We start from the raw sequence: 17730 nt of genomic DNA, 5'->3' as shown, positions 1-17730 counted from the left end.
TTGGGCAACATCCGACCTTATGACTGGCCAGCTTGAAGCCTGTAGCCGCAGGGCCGCAGCTTGATTTCACTGGTAAATCAGCACATTCCCAAAAGTGCCATACAGCGGTATTGGGTGGAATGCTTCAATTATTAACTTTAACACATAAAGTACTAAGCAACACCATAATTTCTTCGTTTACACAATCATTTCTTCCAATTATGTACTAAAAGCCAATATAGAAACATTGGCACATGTATTAGTTAAAATATTTAATTTATCGTTTCAAAATAAATGGAAATGTGTTAAACTTCCCAAAGTTCAAGGTCTCAAAGGTATTGAAAATTACAGGCCCATTGCCATAATTGACTCTTTTGGGAAAATATTTCGAAATATAATACATAAGGATATTACTTTTCAAACCAAATTTCTAATAAACGAACATCAACATGGTTTTATAAAGAACAGGTCCACAACAACCAATTTAAGTGTGATCATAGATTTCATAACTCAAGTCATTTTTTATTGATTTGTTAGGGGTCCAGGGTTCAAATCCTGGCTTGGGAATGGACGTTTGTGATTTATATTCATCAATGTCATCATATCATCACTCATCCCCATCTTCGCAAATTACCAAAGTGGAACAAGAAGCGAAGTAAAATAAATCGATTCAAATCTTATTGATTTGTTGTTTTAAGTTCACATTATGCATAGGAAGGCTATTCGGGACTGGACCTACAGTTTAAAATGGGATCCGAACCACTGTGCCATGTGCCTTCACCGGGTATCGAACCCGGGACCCCTTGATTACAAGGCGACGACATTACCACTATTTTTTTTTTCTAGGTATCCCCCACCATTCACTCTTTTTCTCACTTTTACACTTTTACAGTTTTACACTTTTCAATTCTTACATTTTCTTTGTTTCTTATCAACTGGACGAACACAAATACCCATGCCTTACCCGGGACTCGAACCCAGAACCCCTGGCGTTGTAGCGCGCTCTGCTAACCACTTCGCCACGGAGGTCGACACCACTACACCATCCGGGAAACCCTAGTCATTTTTTTAATAGGAGTCAGGTTGATGTCTTGATTTGTTTATAGGAAAGGCCTTCGACTCTGTACATCTTGAGATATTATTATACAGGATGATTCAGAATTCCTATTACACACTTCTAGGGGTTGTAAAGGAGACTTAGTAGATCAAGTATTGTTAAGGAACCCATGTCCGGAAACTTACCGTTTTGGTACTGCACAGATGACAAGATCACATAATTTAACACATCCCGCTTCACGGTAGGCAACCCACATTGACGGAGGGCGACGTCTTCAGTCACCTGATGCCATGTGTGCTGCAACCAACGTCCTCTGTTTACAATCCAGTGTGCTTTGACCTTCACGTCAGTTGCTTTTAATTTTGATTTGATTTAGTTTATTCTACTTCGCGTTTTGTGCCTCTTGGCTAATTTGCGAAGATGGGGATGAGTGATGAAATGATGAAATTGATGAATGACATTCACAAACAACCAAGCCGGAGCGGGATTCGAACCCGGGACCTTTGGCGTCGCAGCGCACGTCAGTTGCTATTCAGTCGTTGCGGAAGACAGTACAGTATGGTTGAATACACGTTTGCCGTGAACACCGACATGTTGTTCATTTACGGCGAAGCTGGACGTAATGGTAGAGCTGCGCAACGTCTGTATGCAGAGCGTTTACCGCAACGTGTCACTACATCACATACCATTTTTGCCCGATTAGATGATGATGGAGATGTGAAATTATGCGATCTTGTCATCTGTGTAGTACCAAAACGGTACGTTTCCGGACTTGGGTTCCTTATCAAAACTTGGTCTACTAAGTCTCCTTTAGAACCCCTAGAAGTGTGTAATGGGATCTCTGAATCACACTGTATAAACTTGGGTTTTCGGATAGTTGTTGCAAATGGTTAAAAAACTACCTCTTGGACAGAACATTTAAAGTTAAAATTAACAATTGTTATCCAGACATAGCCAACATGAAGAGTGGTGTACCGCAAGGGTCATCCCTAGGATCACTATTGTTCTTGCTTTTTCCATAAATGATATGGAACATTCTGTCACAAGTAGCAATCTCTTATTATATGCAGACGATGCCAAGGTGAACAAAGAAATAAATTCTATTATTGATTGTTATTTGTTACAAAAGGATTTAAATAACATAAACAAATGGATGCAGAACAATCAATTGCAACTTCATGTAAATAAAACTAAATTTCTAAGGTATACCAGGAAAACACAATATACAGTCTATAATTACAAGGTTAACAATGTACCAGTACAGAATGTAGACAATATCAAAGATCTAGGTGTTATATATGATACTAAGCTTACACCACACATAAATATAATTGTGAAAAAAGCAAGATCTATTATGGGAAACCTAATACGAAAATGAAAAGCAAGCAGTAATTTGGAACTTTTCATCTTCATGCATTCCATCATGGTTAGGCCGTTCTTAGAATATGCTTGTCAAATATGGCATCCGTTATATTTCAAAAGTGATGCATTGCTAATTGAAAATGTTCAACACACGTTTGTATATTTATGTATAATATTTTAAAATGTATCATGTCTATTATGAATACAGTAATCTAGGTAAAAAACAACTTAAATTATGTAACCTTGAATGTAGAAGAAATATATTCTGTCGTCAGCTTATTGAGAATATCTTAGCAGGTGTAATAGATATTAAAACAAATCTGGAAAAACTATGCGTGAAAGTGCCTCATTATAACACCAGAAGACATCATAAAGTAATTGCAACTACAGTCTTGAAATCAAACACTTGGATGGACAAATTGGTATCGTTAGTACAGGTGGGTGAATGTTCCAATCTATGGAAATTAAATTCGACAAAAATGTAGGCTATTTTAAGAACAATTGTTTTAACTTTTATACATCTTCTTTTCTTAATTTCTGATGTATATATTGAATGTATATTATTGCAAGCCTCTTTTATGCATTCTAACCTTATTCTGTAAAATATTTTTATGCATAGATCTACGTAACGACTAAAACGCTTGAATATGGATCTATATGTTAAACACACGGTGTTGTATAAAGGTTAATCTGTTAACAACACTTAAATAAATACATTTCAATTCAATTCAATTTCAATTTCAATTTTAATTTCAATTTCAATTTCAACAAGCAGTCTGCATATATCCTTGAGAAAATGAACACAAATTCGAGCAGACATTAACATGTAACACGACGAAAAAATGTTTGTCAGTCTCAGTACATAATACATCCGCCCAAGGAAAATCGTACACCTTAACTGCCACTAAAGAATGGAAATCCCTACCTACCTCTCTAACATCCACCAAAAGCCATAAACTATTTATCACGAAACACTTAATCACGAGCAACTTTTTAATTTTATAAATACCCACTGTAACACCTATAGGTCTTTTCAGTTCTTACGGTGGGCTCTTTAGAAGCTGGCAAGGGAAGTGGGGAGCGGGGATTTAGCCGGAGACCAACCAGACAACAGCGGTGGCGCCCAGAGATACAACGTGGTGGAAATAAGTACTACGTGAACCTCGTTCTACAGGCTGCTGCGTTTCTTATCGTGATGGATTGGTTACTTCCCCGCTCCCCACTTCCCTTGCCAGCTTCTAGAGCGCCAGTTGTAAGAACTGAAAAGACCTATAGCAACTGTGTGCATATTACTCTTAAAATGTCATTATTTTAATCACTTTATAATTATTTTTATTACATTATTCATTTTTCCAGATTACTGATATATATATATATATATGTACTAAAGACGAAAGCAACAAACATTAGATGCCTATGATCAATAATTTACATGTAAACCTTTCTTTCATTGCATTATATATACCAGTATATGTATATTTGTTCTTACATTCAATCTGTTCAGTGTCTGTTCTGTCTAATCCCTGAGCACAAGATCTTGATAAGCCTTGCAGTTTTCTTAACGTCAGTGTGGGATGTCTTCTCATGAATGCCAGAAAAAAATCTATTCCACCAATATTGTTCTCACCCCAAGGGTGGGTCATATTATTTTCTACTGCAAAAAGATACGCAGTTACCTGCACTTCCTTCGGTGTCAATCCCAATCCTTGACCTTCCAAATACATCACTATCTCCACAATTGCGTCTTCCATCTGCATGGAGAAAACTGTTGGATGGCCAACATCAATCCTGGAAGGGGAAGGAATATCCGCTGCTTCTTGACGTGCCTTCGTTCGTTTGTTTTGGAGGGTGGCAAATGAAACATGATAAAGTTGCGATGCTCCGAGTACAGATAAGTGTCCCTCTAGATTATTCTGTAAGGCATTTTCGAGAAATCGGTACGAATACTGTTGATATACCTTCTTCGGTGTTCGTTTGCGACGCATCTGTAACAATAAATTGAACAACGCATTTACATTGTGAAGTAATGTGTTGCACGCGTTATGGTAATGGAACTAAAACTGATTACCTCGCTGATCGAAATTGCACCATTTCCGCTAATCGAAAATGTACCACTTTGTGCATGGAAACAAATATTTCTGCAGTTCCCTTATCTCTCACCATATGGCTACACATGTCACATGCTACAACCACCACATGCTTGTCCAAGTTTGACCTTAATTTCGCTGTCCTACGTTCACGCATAAACACAGGGCACGCAAAATGACAGGCAGACGTTTATATACAAAGCACCTATTCTATCCACAAAGTACTCACCTTGCCATACAAAATTACGTCTGTTTCTCCGGGTTTTCCGTAGAATTTCTCGATGTTTCTGCACAACACACCTGACACCACGCGCAACAACTCTCACTCCTCAAATCAGCGTTGTCAGTAACAGGAAGAAAAACATTTGACTTTTTAGAACAGATGATCGAAATAGTAGCTATATCGAAAATGTACCACCCTACCCTAATTGACCTTCACAATACTTTTTTCTTTTCTTGTGTTTACACGGTAAAAATGACCCTCCATTTATACCAAAGAACTACAGCAATCACTTAACTTTTGTTTTAACTCGGAATTAAATACTACAGGAAAGATTTTTAATGGCAATGTTCCTCAATGTTAGGATAACTCAAATTCAAAATGGCAAATGATGGAAGCTTGGCGGAATCATTTTACATACGAGGGTTGGTCGTATTGACACGTGGGAGAACTCTTGGATTCCGATGAACATGCTTAATTTCTACATATTCTCATGCTTTTTCTGTAACTCTCATAGACATACGCGTAGCTTGGGAGCTAATTTGGAGGGGACAGAAGAGAACTTCGAGCTTAACTTTGGGGTACAGAATCAACAAGTTTTCAAACCCATAAAAATATCATCCACGACTGTTTTGATAAATAACTGTTACACTCGAAAAACTATAAAAAATACTCGTTACTTTGCTCCTCAGTTTCCAGGCGGTTAACTAAATTACCATTATCTTGTAAATTTTCATGAACCTGAAAATTTTGGTGGAGGGGGCAAGTACCTACTTCCTACCGCCAAGGTACGCCTATGCTCATAGATTTTTATATTTCTTATAGATTTCAAACATTTCAAAGCATTCATGTTACAATGTAGCAGCATATAAGATTCCACTCTATTTTTCACTATAATACTGGGTGACACAAAATTCAGCTCACTCAAACAGCCACAATCACGCTACGTCTGTCGTTTGTTAGGAATATATCATGTTTTAACCATCCCCACAAAGCAAGGTCTAATGGCACCGGCAACCTATCAGTGATCACGAAATATCACTATCAGCGAACTCTTTCGATCATTTTTTCCTCATTCCGTAAGTAGTTCCATGTGTAATGTGACTTACGTGCCACCCTGTACTTCTACAATTCGAATTTTACGCTCTATTATACCTTCATACATTGAAATGTTACACATTTCAGCTACTGATACAATATGTGGATACGTAATAACCTTCTCATAAGGTTTTGTGGCAAAATGTATTATGCATCATTTTTAGTCCCTCTTTAAATAGAGAGGGCCTCGTATGTATTCATATGTACTCTCACATACACAAAATGTAAATCATACAAATTAATAATTGGTATCTGAAGTATAGAGTAAGATTCTATGGTGCGGGGGAAGGGTATTTATTCCCTTTTTTAATCTGACAATAAGGCACGCAAAACTATATAATTGCATTGTGTTGCGGCGACTTATCAGTAAATTACGCACGATATATTTATGTATAGAATATTCCTGCCACCTTAAGTTACCAACTGTGGCAATATTTAGTGGATGATTCACGATAAACAAAGACAGTTTGTATTGCTATCTTCGTTAACCGGTTAGGAATGCAGGCAGCTTTCTTGGGTCATGCACGCAGACGGTTCCTCAGGGTGTTGTTTACCGTATATCAGCCCTTGGCCATTGTTTCCGAACAAAAACCACCGACAGGAGCGAACGAAACACAGTGACTATTCCTTATAAATATTTGTAGCAGACAATAGGTGTACTGTTTCAAATGAATACACGATCGATGATGTAAATATGTGAGACATTATTTAACTCCCGGCACATGCACGTGTACGCTCATTGTAAGGTCAGCTCTCCAAGGAAGTGGTTGGAGGTCTACAAAAGGACAGACGGCAGGAAGAATGGACCCACAATGTAAGAATTATACATTATTTACTAATATTAGAGTTCCCTTATTAAGACCACGTATCTAACATATATGATTATGACATAATGAGACACTACTGAAGAACTGCAGTAAACTTGTAAGCGACGTCGACTTATCGCAAACCGTAGTCAGTTTACTCCTTGCCAAAACAATAAACGGAACTGTATTTTTGTATCGACGTGTTCCAGTTTAGACGAAGTATGACAAGTAAATAGATAATTTTATTTGATTTTAAGTTACTTCGCTTTTCTGCCACTTTTGGCTAATCGCGAAGATGAGGATGAGTGACGATTTGATGAAATTGATGAAGAGACAGACACTACCAAATAACACCCATGCTCAAATTGGGATTTAAACACGTGACCCCTGGGGTCGTAGCATGCTGTGATAAGTACTTCGCCACGAAGGCCGGCATACCACTAGATAAGTGGCGGATTAGAGCCTTATGTCGTGGAAAGCAGACGACCTTTTGTTGTGAAGGTGTGGCATGAGAGGGCAGTCTACTCTTCTGTTAACTCACTGACGATAGGTGTAAGAGGGATGGTCGCTTAGCTTCAATTTTAAAAGAGAATCTCATCATACCTGTCTGGACTCTGGAGGGAGTGAAAATTTTCTCAAAAACAATATAGGGCTTCTCAGAATGTTCTTCGGGGTTACGATAATTTGTATTGTACGATAATTTGTATCTGCTATTAAGTTGGAAGGTTGTGTTTGTTCGTTTTTTATTTTTTAAATATGTAAGATGTCACAGGCAACTAGATAACGGTAGTATGAAAACATGTAAAACAATACCGATGTGTGTATTTAGGTTTTTAAATTGTTGTTAAGCAGTGGCGTGGCGTGAGATTTTTAAAAGTGTTACCTGTTATCAGTAGGACATTTAAGGAAGGAGCCGTAAGACTTGGGCACCTCCCCACCTCATGCGCCCCCCCCCCATGTCTTCCAAGTAGTTCGTATAATATTATTCTGGTACGACTGCAATTCAATACTAGATTTTGGTAAAGTTATTAACAAGCGGTGTTAATTACTTCAATGTTTCTGTAAGTATTAAATTGCGTATTTCTTTATTAGGCTAATGTTTATTGTGTCAACAACCAATGTTTGCGATTTCACGTCAGTGCTTACGTCAATTTTTTTTTTCCTGATTAATTAATTGACAATGCCCGAAAACAACAAAAGGACGAAATACACCACTCACAAAATTCGCACTGCACAGTCCCTCCCGTCAACCGTTGTTTACTTTTGTACCATGTGAAGCACCCTCCTTGCCCCCTCCCCTCTCAGCATCGGCGCTTCCCCAATAGCCAATATTTCCTTCCGAACCTTACACTGCAAGAAGTCCAGTTCTACTACTGTTGCCATCTTAGTTCTTTCGAAACCAGATTTGCTCAAATCGCGAAACTTTTCGTTTCAAATAAGACGTATGTAGAGTAGATTTAGTCTTCATCTGTTTCCTAACTACTCCCATGTTTCGCAAAATCCACAGAAATCTCATTTCTGACACAACTACTATTTCGTACATTTTACGTTACTTGCTACCTTTAAGGCTTTCCCTTTATAGGACAATCGTAATGAGTGACTATGAGGATGCTTGGTTAATTATTGAAATAAAATTATTATTATTATTTTGTGTATGTAATTATTAATTTTTATAATTATGTAAGTAAAAGAATAACAACAAACGTTGAAATAACCATTTCTTACTGAGGATTCGAACTTGCGACACCTGACACTTCAGATCAAGCTAAGATAACAATCGGGAAATCATGCTTTTAAGTAATGTTTTCACCCAAAAACAGTGCTGCTACCTCAAAAACATTACTTCAATCCGAAATTATCGCATTCCTGCAACAACTTATGTCAATTTGAATCGGCTCTTTCAACAATTATCACAAATTCCTGTAACCGAAATAACACACGTGTGAAATATAGAATTTCACGTTGACATTATTAGAAGGACAGCGGACCCTTTGACCATCCCCATGATGTCGAAGAAGGACAAAAAGGACTTTCGTAATCGCTGATATTTAGTGTAAATACAAAATATCACTTGGTAGTTTGCTTTTCCCCAGTGTGAGTGGACACCTTCAGAGTAAGATAGACCCGATTAGGCGACTTACCTCTTTTCTGTCAATTTAATATGGCAACGCTGATCAGTATTCGGTAAGGATCACAGGCAACTGTGGCGGCTAAACAGGCATGGCAATAACCCGCCTCCTCCTCCCGCCGTAACAGTCTTTGCCGCAACGCGAAGTCTTCCTTGCGTGGGCTCAGGGCCCTTTCCTCATGTTGCCTCAGGAGGGTACCGGAACAGTCCTCCTATTCGCTTTTGCAGGTGTCAGAAAAAATGTCAGTCTGCAATATTTACTTTACGACAATATTACCAGTTTATGTATGCAATAATATTTTAAGACAGGTTCTTCAATTCTTTATATTTTGTTGTTACCTGCGGTAACAGCGGTTACATGCACGCCACGCCTCTGTTGTTAAGAATAAACCTTTTATTATGGTAAAACAGGAAGTTTTGTTTACCACGACTGGTGATTACCAGAATTATTTGCTCACGAGCGGAGGGTAAATTCCTAAACAGACTTGAACGTACGTAGCAGGAATTTTGGCTCCCATCATGGTAGCACGAAGTGAAAAGGAATTTCGATCGCTTGATTTGTGAATTTATATTCGCGTGTGGTTTCAACTTAGTGATTCGCGTGCGGTTTCAGCTTACATGATTTAGTATCGGACGGCTGAAGCTTCAGAGACTTTTACGTGTAGCTTCAGTTTACGTTATTGGGTCTCAGATGACTGAAGTTTTACAGATTTTTGCGTGTGACTTCTATTTAAGTGATTCTGTTTCATTCGGCTGAAATATTAGAGACTTTCACGTGTGGTTTTGGCATATGTTATTAAGTGTATTTGACCTTGGAACTAGTGATAATATGTGACTTGCTAGTCCCTCTCTAGGTTGCCAAAGCTTAAGCCAGAATCCTCGACGGAGTCTACTGAAGAAAGAAAAATACTGGGAACGCAGAAGAGGTTGTTGTGGAGTGACAGCAAGAAGTGTGAAGTGTAAGATGGCCCAGTTGAATTGCTGCCAAGATATTAGCAGAAAGGAAGAAGAGAAGCCACAGTGTTATGAATTCTCAATGGAATTTAATTTGAAGTGTGCCGAGTTTCTTCAGTCAAGCAGAAGAATTCAAGTGTCAGAAATTCAAGTACCGAGTATCTCTTTGCACACATACAGAGGCTGTGAAGGATCAAAATTGTAGCACTTCTCGTAAGACCACTCCTGTCAAATTTTACAGAAGAACCCACATTTCACCTTCGGGATTTTCAAAAATGACAGTCACCAAAGTGGTTTTCGGTTACCTGCAAATCATTCGTACTCCAAATTTCAGGCAGTTCCTCATTCCATTTGTCCTGTTGTGTAAATGCTCCATACAAATTTATCATACAATATGAGGCGCCTGTAGCTTATTCTGATCTCCAAGCTGAACACCAAAATAACCTACATATGCTATTTTAACAAACTTGGAAACAGGTATCGTACTTGCCACAAATATAGCGAAATACGTCGGGATGATTCAAGCAACTTCACCTTGAAGTAGTCATAACGTCTACGGTGTTCGATCCGCAAAATGAAATGATATGAGTGGGAATAGTTGTGAAACAAAGGTCAATTACATTTCAATTAATGTGGGTAATTTAAATACATTAAATTCCAAGAAAGCTTGTCATGACATCCCGATTCTGCAGAAATGATCTTCTAAAGAGCGGACTAAAATTGTATATATTCATATATATGTATTATACCATATCCATATCTAAGAAACTAGAGCTGACGCAGTCTATCCAATGCAATTTTCGGAATCAGCGGCCCCCAAATACCCCAGGAAAAAGCCTAGAAACCAAGGCACAAAAAATATTTTTTTGTTGGGCAGTGTTATCTATGACCTGAAAATCTAAACTGGGAATATGATGAGTTGAGGCATATTGGAGGACCACTCCGTCTTTCCCTGCGTGACATGAAGGATCAAGTGACAGTGAAAGTGTTGGCAGGGAAGATCAATGCCTCTAAAGTGCGCGTAAAATCTCCTGTATATGGCTTTGAACGGCTGAACAGCACCAGCGAATCACAGACGTGCGAGGTTGCCTAGTTCAGAACCTGTTTCACCTCGCTACTAAATCGTGTACCTGGCGCTCGGATATAAATAGATTATTTCAAGAGGCAGTAGTTCAACAGATGGAAAGATAATGAATTTACGAGTATGTACGAAAAACAAGCGTGATTGTAGCTTATACCGCTCCCTCTGTAGAAGCAATGTTATTATAAACGTTTTTGCATTGTATCGTTTTTGCTCTCCCTTCGTTCGTTGCATTCCGAAACTTTCTGATTAGCGAAGGGAAGAGGACACGTTCGTGATGGTAGAAGAAGAAGTTGTCACTGTTCGTTTCTTGCGTGTGTTTAGTGCAGTGACGTGTACTGAGGAGTAGCTAGTCTAGCAGAGATAGATCAATCAATCTCACGTCTCTAATTATTTTCAAATCACAATATTTATTATCTTGAAGCCTCAGTTCATATGCAACATTTCTTTCCACGCGCCTCTCGTCCCTCGATGTGATCAGCTGGCAAAGCTGAATACCCTAGCTGACTCTTCTTCCGCCTTACCAGATCCAGGTATAGACAACCGTCCGAAGGGAAAGGGAAGATTTCTGCCTGCACCTCCCTTGTCCCCTCGACCCGCTCCCATGGTTGAAAGCCCGTGGTTTCAGGTCCTCCAGTCTATCTTCTGTAAGACAGATAGGGGATAGGTTTCCCTTCGATTCCTTTGTAAATCCTCTAAAGAACTCAGGGGAAAATTTTCTGCAGCACTTATGTTCTCTGTATTTACACAACCTTTTAAACGTTGTACAATATGCATATATAATATGGGATGTAGTTTTATTTATATATGAATGGGAACGTACTTGTATTATGTGCAGACAAAAATGTTATGGTTTCTTTTATTTTTTTTTCAAATATGGAATATATAATGATTAAATAACAAATATTTGCTCACGTTCTCTCTCGCTCTCGTTTTAGTAGTGTTTTATTTAAATATACTAATAATTTGGCCTCCAATAAAAAAAATGGGTAAGCTAAACAGTCATAAATACGGATGTTTTAATTTGGGCAAGAAAACGCACGTTCTAATTGTTGTTGTTGGTTTGGTTTATTTTACTTCACCTTTCTGCCACATCTGGTTATCGCGAAAATGAGAATGAGTGATCATATAATGAAATTCATGCAGGGACCTCACAAAGAACAATTCAGGCCAGGATTCGAACCAGTGACGAGCGCGCATTCTTGTTCCTATGTGTTGTACTCTGCAGTGAATAATGAAATACAGTAATTTGGAATATAAAATGTATCCCAGAACTAAAAAAGCCAAATGAATATTGTTGAAGAAACTACAAAAAAGTGTGTTTTGTTACCTGTTTATCCCCTCTAATATATTTAATTTTTGCCACCTTCCATCACTTTTTCTTGCTGTACCTATAGATTTAATCGCGATACGTAGCTAATGAGCTTATGCAAGTCACGAGGGACAATCATAAACAGAGAACTCTGGACTCCTGATTTCACAGTGCCCTGAAGATGCACTGGGAGGAAATAATTTGTATTTTCTTTTTCCTTTCTTTAGCGTTGCTTTTCCATCACTTTACCTAACTTCTGCCATGACGATGAACGTTGATTAAATTAAACGGAAGAAGAGTGGTTACAAAGGAACACTCATGCACAGGCCAGGGCTCGAGCCCGGATCCTTCAGTAACGAGATCCTGAATTGAAGAAATTAGGGAAATCAAGCAATGCAAATTTTTTGGAAAAACGTTAATCATATGCAAATATGGTGTTCCAAAAATCCAATTGAAATTTACGTACCACTGAGTAAATACGCAGTATCGGAATAGTTAGAGCGTTCCACTCATCTTTGTTGTCGGCCGACCTCCGTGGGAGAGTGCAAGTGGCCCCGGATCGGTACCAGGTGGACGCACATAGTGGTTTTGAACCCACTTTAAACTGTGGGTCCAGTCCCGTTTAGATGTTATGTACATAAAGTGAACTTAAACACCAAACCAACCAACCGCGGGTTAGTGGTTATCACTGCACGCTATGACACCAGGAGTTCTGGGTTCGAACCCCGACCTCGGCATGGGTGTTTTATGTGTTTGTCTCTTCATTAACTGTATTGTACCATCTCCACGATTAACCAAATGTGATAGCGACGCTAAGTAGCATAAATCAAATCATTGATTGATTGTTTCATTTGGTTTGTTTTACCTCGCTTTTCATACACTTTTGGCTAATCGTCAAGATGGTACGATAAAATTGATGAAGGAACAAACACAAATAACACCCATGCCCAGGTCGGGGTTCGAACCCAGGATCTCTGGCTTAATAGTCAAATCAACATGTTTTGGATTTTCGAAAGTGGGTGGGATTAACACGTGCTTCTTTTCAGTAGTCCTTCCTCATTTTGCAATCCTTTCCTTTCTTTGATGTTCTATTTTTAGGAATACTGGGCCCTAAAGGGGGGAGGGGCATTATGACCAACACCAACCTCCCTTGGGCTACCCCAAGTGTCGACATCACCGCACGTAACTGGTTTAGTGGGTGTGTGGAGCATGTCGTTGAGTAAACCAAGTGGTAGTGGTAGGCTGGTAGCGAGAGAAGCAGTGGCGTCGCTAGGCCCTTTTTGGGGGGGCTGATAAGCCCCCCCAATTTTTAGCTATTATTACATACAGTATTTCGAGAAAACATATTTGAACAATTGTTAATGCAGGAACATACCTCTAGATACATATTCTGGGAAAGAATCTTTTCGTTGTGACATAGTTTTTTTTAAACCACGATCTTACATCTGACACGCCATGTCTTTAGGCGGCAACAGCAAACGATCGCCGTCATTTGTTCTATTTCCACAACGGTTGCTGCGCGAGGAGACGGTAGTGGTGCGTTTTGTGTTACGGAGTTTGTGATATTGTGCGTTTGTTATCAATGCTTTTTGTGACATTTACTGTTGTTCGTACAACAATGGACAAATTGATTATTGGAAGTAAGCGCCTGAAATCGGAAGCTTTAAGCGAATGCAGCACAGCCACAGATTGTCTCGATGAAGATAAGGTACCTGCTTCAACTGCACCAGCTGAATCGGAAACATGTCCTCCCACTCCAAGTTAATCTACAAAAGAAGTCGAGAGTTTCATCACTTCAGATTTAGGCAGTAAAAGCGAAGGGCCTAAATAGGTGTTTAAATGAAGTATGGTACAAAAGTTTCCGGTGGATTGAGTACAGTGTTAATCACGATGCAGCCTTTTGTTTTCCCTGGAGACAGTTCGTAGGGCAGACAGGTAAGGCAGATCCTGCATTTACAAGTATCGGTGTTCGTAACTGGAAAAAGGCTATAGAAAATTTAAAGATCACGAGAAATGTGCTTCTCATGCAGGCGCGACTCGTGCATTATTTTCCTGGGGGTTCACCGAAGTCATGACACATACTCAGTTTCCGCAAATAGATTTTTTTCAGGAAACAAAGGGAAGGGGAGGGGGCTTAAAAGATTGGTACATATTTTTTCACAGAATGAGGTTTCATAGTAGAGGTGTGCGTATAAATTTAGGGCTAAAACTAAGTACAATAAATTGTACATCTATGAAAGAAATTTCGGGTTTTATGGACGTCATAGACGTCCTCAGGATTTGTTCCAGGGATTGTGTTATTGATAATTTTGCAAGAAATTCGAACCGCAGAGTACAGCTGATACATAGTTCACCAACATTAGAAAAACAGGACAAGAATATCCATCTGTTTTCATAAAAATTAATGCAGTAAGTCTATATTAGTTTTAATTCCTTATGTTTGTTATATGTTAGTGTCTTATTAATCACTTTGCTATTTTCAAACATTAAAACTATTTACAATAGTAGTAAGTCATGTATCTGGTTGCAGCTCCTCAAAGCAGATGGCCTAGCGACGCCACTGGAGAGAAGACAAAAAAATACAGTGTTGTACGAAGCCAGGCACGACAGGTGATTTTGCAGCCGTACATTTTTTTTAAAAAAAATGTTCGAGTGAAGAAGAGAGAACTAAAATTTACTATAAGAAGTGTCAAGCTCTAACAGCTCAAGCTTGCGGTGTGAACCAAGCTCGGATATGTTCAGGGGCAAAACAATGTGGATCGTGGCCTGCTCCAATGATTCAATAACATAGAAAGCACATTAACGTACCGAAAAGAAAGACAAACTTAGATGACTTTGAAAAAGACGTAGTTCGTAGAACTGTCTTTGAATCTTACGATCGTGGCGAATTTCCTACTGTCAAAAAGATAACGTACTCTTTACGGGTCAAAATATCTTACAAAGGGTTTACAACTTCCACCATGAGAATATTGAAACAATTAGGCTTCAAGTACAGGAAAACCAACAACAGTCGTAAATTTCTGATGGAGAGAAGTGACATTGTTACGTCCAGGGTAAAATTCCTTCGTACAATGCAAGAAATTGGAATGTCTCGTTGAGTTGAGTTGAGTTGGTGTTTTAAGTCCACTTTATGCACAGTAAGGCTAATCGGGACTGGACCTACAGTTTAAAGTGGGATCCGAACCACTTGTGCCTCCACCGGGTATCGAACCCGGGACGGAATGTCTCGTGATTCGAGACCAATCTTTTACCTTGACGAGACATGCGTAAACCAAAACCAAACATTAAAATGTATTTGGCAAGATTCCTCAAGAAATGGTGGGTTAAAGGTACCCGTAGGGAAAGGTAGCCAGCCATCTTATCGTGTGCCATATACTGTAGGTTCGGCGAAAACGGGATTTTTACCAGAGAGTAAGTGGGTATTTCGATCAAAATTGACATCAGATTATCACAATGAAATGACAGCTTATACATTTAAAGACTGATTTCTGAACAGATTCATTAATTACTTGGAAGAAGGAAGCATAATTATTATGGATAATGCAAGTTATCATTCCGTATTAGTTAACAAAATTCCGAACACCTCTACTCGCAAAACTGACATTCAATAATGGTTACAGCAACGCGGAATAAATTTTTCACAAACAGAAACTAACGCAGAATTATTACAACGTGTTCTGCCATTTACAAATCAGGAAAAAAGATATGAGCTCGATCAACTTGCTAATGAAAGGGGGCATCATATAATACGACTGCCGCCATACTATTGTCAGTACAATGCAATTGAGCTTGTGTGGGCTCAAAGAAAGCGTCAGGTTGCCAATAGAAACAGTACATTCAAAATTGTGGAAGTTGAAAGACTTTTTAAACGAAGAACTTGACAATGGAACACAAGAACAATGGACCGCTTGTGCTAAACATGCACAAAAATTACAGGAAAACGATTTTGTAAGGGAAATAGGTCGATACAATATTTTGGACCCAATTATAATAAATTTCAAGGACAGTGACACAGAGGGCGAAAGTAGTGCGGGCAGTGACGATGAGGAGAACGACGGCAGTTGTTGGAGTGAGGAGGAGCAGGCAAGTCACTCATACTAGTTGCTCCAGCTGGTGTCAGGAAATGGTCACTCAGGATTTAAATTTGAATTTTGAATTTTATTTTTCTTCTATTGACCCTGGATTAAAAGGGCATGGAAAACGTCAAGATACATAATGAAATAATAATTAGTTAAGTACATCATAACAAGAAAGAAGAAACATTGTGTAGTACATTACATCACTACACCAAAGTAAAAATTAAAAAAATACACTTCATTACACTACAATAAAAATAAAAAACACATTATCATTGTTGCATGATTGAAATAAGAATACAATTAAAATACATATTTTTTAGTACATTGGCCTTGTATTGTCTTGTTCCATGAATTATCTGATACTGTAGAGAGCTCTCTCTGTCAAATATTTTTTTTGGTTTGTATTTGTTTATGTTTTGGAGATATCAGTTTTATGTCAAGAGGCAGCTGGTTGTAGAATATATTTCCAGCATTCATTGGTGATTGTTTTGAGATATTGAGTCTGTGTTGGTTCTGGTAATAATTATCTTTCCCATTTGTATCGTGGTTATGTAATTGGTTATTTTTAGTCATGATTCCAGTATTTATAACAAACGTTATAGCCTTATAGATGTGTACGGAGTATATTGTCATTATTTGTTTCTCCCTTAATAACTCTTTGCAAGATTCCCTACAGCCTAGTTTGTACATTATTCTAAGTGCTCTCTTTTGAAGTCTCAGTATTCTGACAGTATTATTATAAAATGATCCACCCCAAGCTATTATGCCATATTGAACGTAGGGGTAAATTAGTCCATAATATATGCATTTGTTAATTTCTGTTAAATTATATTCAGCCATTTGTTTTAGCAGGTATAGATTAGATGATAATTTACTGCAGATGTTGTTAATTTGTTCTTCCCACGTTAATTTTTGATCTAGAGTTATTCCCAAAAACTTTACTGAAGATACAGTTTCTATGAGCACATTGTCTATGCATAGTGTTTGTGACTCAAAATCCATGTTTCAGATTGTATTGAATATCATAAATTTTGTTTTATTGTTGTTTATTATTAATCCATGTGAAGTTAAGTATTGTGCCAGTTGGTTTATGGTGATAAAAGTGTTTATTTCAAACTTCCTAGGGTCGATACCTCTGGCAAGAACAGTTGTGTCATCTGCATAGGTCACAATTTTTGTGTTTGGGTATTCTGGTACATTGTTTATGTACAAAATAAAGAGCAGGGGCCCCAGGATTGGTCCTTGGGGTACCCCCATTAACACTTTCCTACTTTGTGATTTAAAGTTAGTGACTATACCATGCATGTTGTAGCTTATTTGAGTAATTTGCATTCTGTCCTGTAGATAAGATTGTATAAGTTCATAAGCTATCCCTCTTATTCCTATATTGCTTAGTTTGTCCATAAGCAGGTCATGTTTTACCTATCAAATGCCTTGGAAAGATCTAGATATATAGTGTTTGCAGCTTCGTGTTTCTCTAATGTTTCGGTTACATAATCGATTAACTGTGCTATCGCTGTGTTTATTGATTTCCCTTTCTGGAATCCATGCTGGTTTCTGTTTATTA

The 17730-nt window shown here is 38.3% G+C and overlaps 1 protein-coding gene across 1 annotated transcript in view; it reads left to right on the top strand.

Moving 5' to 3' along the window:
• Window positions 1-6590: 6590 nt before the first annotated feature.
• Window positions 6591-17730, top strand: part of LOC145984465 (uncharacterized) — a 35041-nt gene continuing 23901 nt past the window's right edge. Inside the window, exon 1 of the mRNA XM_083118124.1 lies at window positions 6591-6617. Within this exon, the coding sequence (XP_082974250.1) occupies window positions 6605-6617 (13 nt within the window). The 5' untranslated portion in view covers window positions 6591-6604. The remainder of the gene's footprint in view (window positions 6618-17730) is intronic.

Source organism: Lepisma saccharinum, chromosome 2, assembly GCF_977018435.1.
Source record: "Lepisma saccharinum chromosome 2, izLepSacc3.1, whole genome shotgun sequence".
Classification (NCBI taxonomy): Eukaryota; Metazoa; Arthropoda; class Insecta; order Zygentoma; family Lepismatidae; genus Lepisma; species Lepisma saccharinum.
The sequence above is the reverse complement of the archived record's forward strand: the minus strand, read 5'-3'. Positions and strand labels throughout refer to the sequence as shown.